This window comes from Lissotriton helveticus, chromosome 2_1 (assembly GCF_964261635.1).
Source record: "Lissotriton helveticus chromosome 2_1, aLisHel1.1, whole genome shotgun sequence".
NCBI lineage: Eukaryota > Metazoa > Chordata > Amphibia > Caudata > Salamandridae > Lissotriton > Lissotriton helveticus.
This window is the reverse complement of record NC_136059.1, coordinates 628934639-628940638: the sequence shown is the minus strand read 5'-3', so window position 1 is coordinate 628940638 and position 6000 is coordinate 628934639. Positions and strand designations below refer to the sequence as shown.

Genomic DNA, 6000 nt, shown 5'->3' with positions numbered 1-6000 from the left:
ATCACCCTGGGTCCACGTGGTGGTAATCTCAATAATGTACTAAATATTAGAGAGTGCAAATGGATGTACAAATTCAATACAATACATAAAGGCCTGAATGAACTGGACGCTAACTTTGTGCAAATGTCAGGACTAGACCCGGAATAAATGTTATGAGGTCTTCCTAACAGACTTATACCTATCCCAGTAAGACTGTTGATTAGCATTTCTTTCCATCCAGAGCCACGATCACAGTCCATGTACACAATCAGTAAGGTGCCAATATAACGATGTACAATACGTGGTCAAATGTATAATCATGTTGATTTGAGGACTTGGCAGAGCTGTCGGTCAAAATCACACTATTAATGATGCATGATAACAATTGTATGTAATGAACATATAGCATTTGTTTCATATTTAATTACCAATAGAAGCCCAGTGGGACGGTAAGATGACATATAATCAATGCAAGTCGGTTTTGTACTAATACTTTTTCAGAATACTGAATTTATCAGCCACACTGGTAGATATTCGGTATCTTTCAAATGCTAGATGTCTCCATTCAATGCGCCTATTAAAGACTACATCAGGATGGCCCCTTGAAAAACCTCACACAAGTTAGAAGAAACCCTTTTTAGACAGTCCCCTGATAAACTGAGGTAATGTCAGAGCACCTCGGCGAGGTGACTGCGGATTGGCCAATTGAACCGAGCCCCTTTTTACATCAGTATCTAGCGGCTGCACCGCGAGCAGCCAGAATCACGGTGATGCCCTCGAGTGCTGATCGCCGCAGCTCTGCAGGAACAAAAGGTAGGCCTTAGATCCCACCGCCCCGATACTAATTAAATAGGCACAGCATAGAGGATGATGCACACTACCCGTGCAATCCAGTTTCTAGAAACTGAAAACAACAATGCGGTCTTAACGGGCGTCCCCGTTAGACTTTTTTCTCCCGAAAGTTAACGAGTCACAATGTAACTTTTTACAAATGACTACGGGTTGAGCAACTACCTTACCCGACTCTTTGTTCCATGATCCCCCAGAATGAAGATCAGCAGCGTCGACGCTCACCATATGAAGTAACCTGTATTAGACTCAAGAAGCTGAACTACAGTAAGTGCATCATATGAGCTGTGCTATATGTTTAAGTTGATTACTGCTAAGGCGAGCATTCCCGCCTACACTCCTCCCTTTCCATAATGTCTTTTAGATTTTGAATCAATCTGGAGCCCACCCAAGCCCAAGACGAGACGTATGATTCGGTCTACGCTTGACAACATGTAGGTAACTCTCCAGTTTAACCTACATTCCCAATGTTACGCCACCACAATAGATAATTAAAACAAGGCTATGTCCTGGTTTTCTTTAGGCTCTCCACTTCGTCCTGATGAAGACCCCAACATGAGGGAAGAATAACCCTTCCAACTGGGGGTCGAAACGTAGACCGCGCCAAAACCCGACACACCATAGGAATAAATTAATGATTAATGTTTACCTATGCGTGATGAACTTTGGGAACACTGTAAATAACATATTTGTAAAGGCGTTATTATTTGAATGTGATGCAACACTGTCACACCACCTTTACCACATCCCAAACACCTTTCACTCCCTCCTTTCCATCCTCACTGAGAGCACCACTTGCTTAAATATTTGTATAAATTGTGTTTAATGGTATTTCGAAAAAATGGCATGCAGATATGAGTAAAATGACTGCACCTATGTATGAAATAAATACAAATTCGAAAAAGTTTTTTTGAAAAACTGCAGGTTTTCTGTTTTCACTGCGCCATACAGAAATTGTGGTGTAATACAAATTCGAATGTATATTAGTATGAAATAATTTAATGTTGTTTATTTAACTCGGACCACCTTCATCTTGTACCTTAAGTACAACAGCCACGCCCCTTGGAGAGACCTCTCAGTTTTTTCATTCCACTTAACCTCATAGCTGCTATGGAACGTCCAGCTCCAGTGCTGGACGTTCCATTGCGCAGGTGCAGTTCGAACGTTCAACGGCCGACGGCAGCACTACGGAGGTAGTGGTGCCGTCGGCCGCTGAACGTGCGCAGCACTTAAGGGGTTAAAGCCCTGCTACCCAGTGTGTGTGTATTAAGTTGGTATTTCCCACACATTAATAAACTTCTTTCTGGCAACGAGTAATTTGAAGGCATGCCTGGAATTAGTAACTAGTCAGAGCAGACAGGACGCGGGTGACCTCTCCACTAAGGGATAGCTTTCAATATAGAATGCACCGCCAAGCTACTGCCATTCCCTCTAATAGGCAGCGACGGATTGGTAACTCGGGTATTCGGGCAATGCCCGAGGGGCCGGTGTCCGAGTTCTGCTGTGGGCTTCTTTTTTTTAGCAGTCTGGGGGGCCATTTGGGCGCTGTCTCTATTGTTCGAATACAGCCATCGGCCCATTAGGTGTCTGAGTGGCCGTTCTCGAGGCAGATGGGCGCTCATTACCTCAGTTTAGCAACAGGCAGAGGTGTCACTCCCATTGTCTCGCTGGGCAGGCCCATTAATGTGCGCACATACTGAGTGGGGGCCGGGGGCCGGAATATAAGTGGCCTAACTTGTTTCACCACTGTAAACTAACGCATGCATTTGTTTTATCCCCCCCCCCCTAAAGTTTTTTTCATAAGATTACGCCAAGCAGTGATTTTAGGAGTGATTATGCAAATGTGGGCCTATTTTTTTTGCGTGCCCGGGCCGATTTTCAATCCCAATCCAACCCTGCTAATAGGTGACGAGTTTCATGACAGAGATCCAAAGGGATATAGCTGCCGACTTGTGTCTTAACAAGTGAAGATGCGTGCACTACACTCCAGGGGGAGGGAGGCTGCCACCTCTGGTATAGAGACATCTGTGCACCCTAAAAGAAACGCAGCGGAAAGCAGCGGCCCTCCCTTTCAAGGCAGCTGTATAAATTCGACTCACGTGTTCCAAACTCTCATCTGTATAACGTTCTTACGATGTATCTATTGACTTTGTGCGTGACGTCATGGAGGATGCGTCAAAGAACACTGCCATGATGTCATCAAAGTGGCATTATGGAATGATACTGAGATAGATCCATCAGCTGTATTACGTCGTGGATTACTGGAGCCTGGCGACCTCTTCAGGACTTTGAGTTCCCAAATATTTCTACTCGGTGTTTTTCACTTATCTTGCGTGACGTATTGTGTGATCGAGACGTAATATAGTAATGTTGGATAAGCTAAGTTTTTTTCCAATATACGTATGGACAAAAATAATAAACTCACTGCAGTGAGCTGGTGTTTCTATTAGTGTGAATTAAATGGAAGTTAGCCTGGTTGCACTGTAATATTTCTTTTCTTCTCTACTGCTTAAGCGTGTCTGCCTAAACCCCGGCCCCTGGCTATGAGAGAGAAGCATGCAATCATTCGCCCGTTAGCTCGCTGCAGGCGTGAGGGTAATACAGATGGAGCGAATGACCCGCGGGAGCGCGCTCTGGAGGGCCGGGAGTGAGATTCGGGCCGATGGAATGGCCCTCTGATGTCCGGGGTCCTCTCTGCTCCGCCCTGCCTCTCCCGGGAAGGGCGATTAGCGGCGCCTAGAGTCCGGGCAGATCTTGTGGGCGGGAGGAGCAGGTGCCTGGGCGGGGCTACGCCGCTGCGCTCGGTATCTCTCTATCTGTCACCTTGGCTCCCTCTATCCCTTTCTTCAGCAGAAGCAGCTACTTTGCCTCAACAGTGAGAGGCGGACGGAGCAGCAGCCGCCGAGCGCTCCGTGGCTTGTGAAGAGGACCCTCCCGGACAGGAGCGGGGGCGCCAGTGCAAGCCTGTGGGGGGCCGACCACACTGGGGTCGAGGGAGCGGCGTGCAGCGGGTGCTCCTGTGCTGGTGCAAGAGAGAGGCGGAGAGCTATATAGGATCGGCGACCCACCCACCCTACGGACTCCCCAGCCCCGGCAAGAGCCTCCACCATCCTGGGACAGCCTCCCCGGGGAGAAGCGACGCCTCTGGCGGGGGGCAGGCGCGTGTTAGGGGCACGCTGAGCCTGGTTCCCTCTCGGACCAGCATCACGCCGCGGCTGGAGCTGCTTGTTTGTGTTGTCCGGCAAGGAAGGATTGCTGACTCCTCACCTCCTGCCCTGGACCAAGGATGTCTGCGCAGCGCCTCCTGCTCTGCTGCCTCTGCCTCGCGGTGCCGCTGGTCGCCAATGGTGAGTGCGCTCCGTCTCGCACCAGGGGAGGCTCAGGCTGCCCCCTTCAAACATGACGCTCACGTTGTCTGACCGGGGAAGGGGCAAAACAGCTGAGTTTTATGGGTAGAACTGGTGATACCATGGGAACGTTGTGAAACAAGGAAAAATCATCACTTTTACTTAGAAATGCTTTCTACCCTGAGGGGGGATCTGTGTTCCCGGGGTAAGAGTCCGTGTTTTTTAAATCAGGTCTACCGTATATATATATACATATATTAGCAATATATCCTCTTTGGAATGGGGTTTGGAGCGGAGCAGACCGTGGGCAGGTGGTGGGTGATGGCGCTGGTCTGGGGTGTTGTGAAGAGTCTCTTGCGCGCTGCGTGGGTGCAGGCTCGCGGGCTGCCGGCGGGGCTCCAGTCGGACTTGTGAACAATCCTCGTCTGCAGACAGCACCAGATTAGTGAGGTTAAACCAATCTCAGTTTGACACCTAATCCCGAAGATTTGCTGTGCGGTTTACCGCCTCCGGGTTTGTCACGGGCCCACTGGCCGCTGTTTAAACTGGGATTTACAACAATTTTGAGAGGGACCTTCTGGGCTCCGGTGCCACTGCACCAATAGAAGCCAAGGCCCTACTTCTGAATGGGTGTTGGGTGTACCAACCACGGTTGCTGAAAGAGTCCAAAGCGCTCCCCCCCCCACGCTGTTTATTTGTTGACCGTTATCTGCTTTTACTGTTGTGAGGGTCTTTTCAAACCACATCTTTTGTGGGACTTCATACTCCCCCCTCAACTGCCCTGCGAGTTGAATGTTCTCCAAAAGATCGCCTTCCCAGCTGGCACCCCGTATCGGTGAGGGTTAAAAGTCGGTAGTTCCTGCGAGGGTGTAAAGAGGGCAGTTCACTCTCACAGATCTGCTTCGGTGCGTTGTGTCCTGTCGGGTGTATCACCCCACCCACACCTGCTGTGAGTCTGTTCAGGGTCTCTTAGGATTCAGCATCTGCCGATTTTATCATTTACCTCCCAGAAAGTGTGAGGGCTTTACCACCCTATAGCTGCAGAAGAGTGTAACTGGGCGGGGTGGTTTATCACCTGGAGGTGGTTTAGAGAGAGTCCACCCAGGTGTATCGCCTCAGCCGCATGCGAGGTTTTTAGTGGCCCGACTTACTACTGCCAATATTTTCGCCCTTCCCAGCTACGCATTTTGTGCCACCGGATGCCCGCCCTGACTGCTGTGGTTCTTACTCTCAGGTTCCGTGAGCGAATAGCTCGTACTGATAAGATTTCTGTTTGCATTCTGGAACTTGTCGTTCACTTTGTCCTATTAGAAATTGGCGGAGATAGGGCAAAAAGAAAACTAGGCGATCTACTCTCCATTGCAGTCGAGAAACCCAAGAGCTCTTTAATTTCCAGTGAGGGTGCAAAAAGCCTGACAGTGACAGTGGGTGAGGGCCCGCCTTCGGCTCTAGGACCTGGGTTATGGCCAGCTGTGGCCCCTCTGTCCCGGTATACCTGGAGACATGTTAAGGAGCCTCTGTGCTGCCCGGAGTTAGAGGGGATGGTCAGCAGCTGAAGGGAGGGGGCGAGGGCGGGATGCCATCAGATGCGGACCAGGATAGGAAGGTAACCCCCCCCCCCCCCCACCTAATGCACTCTCTGACCCCTGATCGGTTGAACTTTCCAGCCGTGCCGTTTTGACTCATGTTGGCCGCAAAGGCGGACGGGCGGCAACTAAATCAAAGTGCGCTTTTTGCCCAAATTTTCAAGCTAGCAAAGCATTGAGGGCGCTTCTCTTCACCGCAGACCTCATATATTGCATTTCGAGGGCCGTGAGGTCGTGCC

The 6000-nt window shown here is 49.8% G+C and overlaps 1 protein-coding gene across 1 annotated transcript in view; it reads left to right on the top strand.

Annotated features, from left to right (window-relative positions):
• The first annotated feature begins 3664 nt into the window (after nucleotides 1–3664).
• The window catches only part of EDIL3 (EGF like and discoidin domains 3), a 1767398-nt gene continuing 1765062 nt past the window's right edge, over nucleotides 3665–6000 (top strand). The window contains exon 1 of the mRNA XM_078675331.1: nucleotides 3665–4175. Within this exon, the coding sequence (XP_078531457.1) occupies nucleotides 4115–4175 (61 nt within the window). The 5' untranslated portion in view covers nucleotides 3665–4114. The remainder of the gene's footprint in view (nucleotides 4176–6000) is intronic.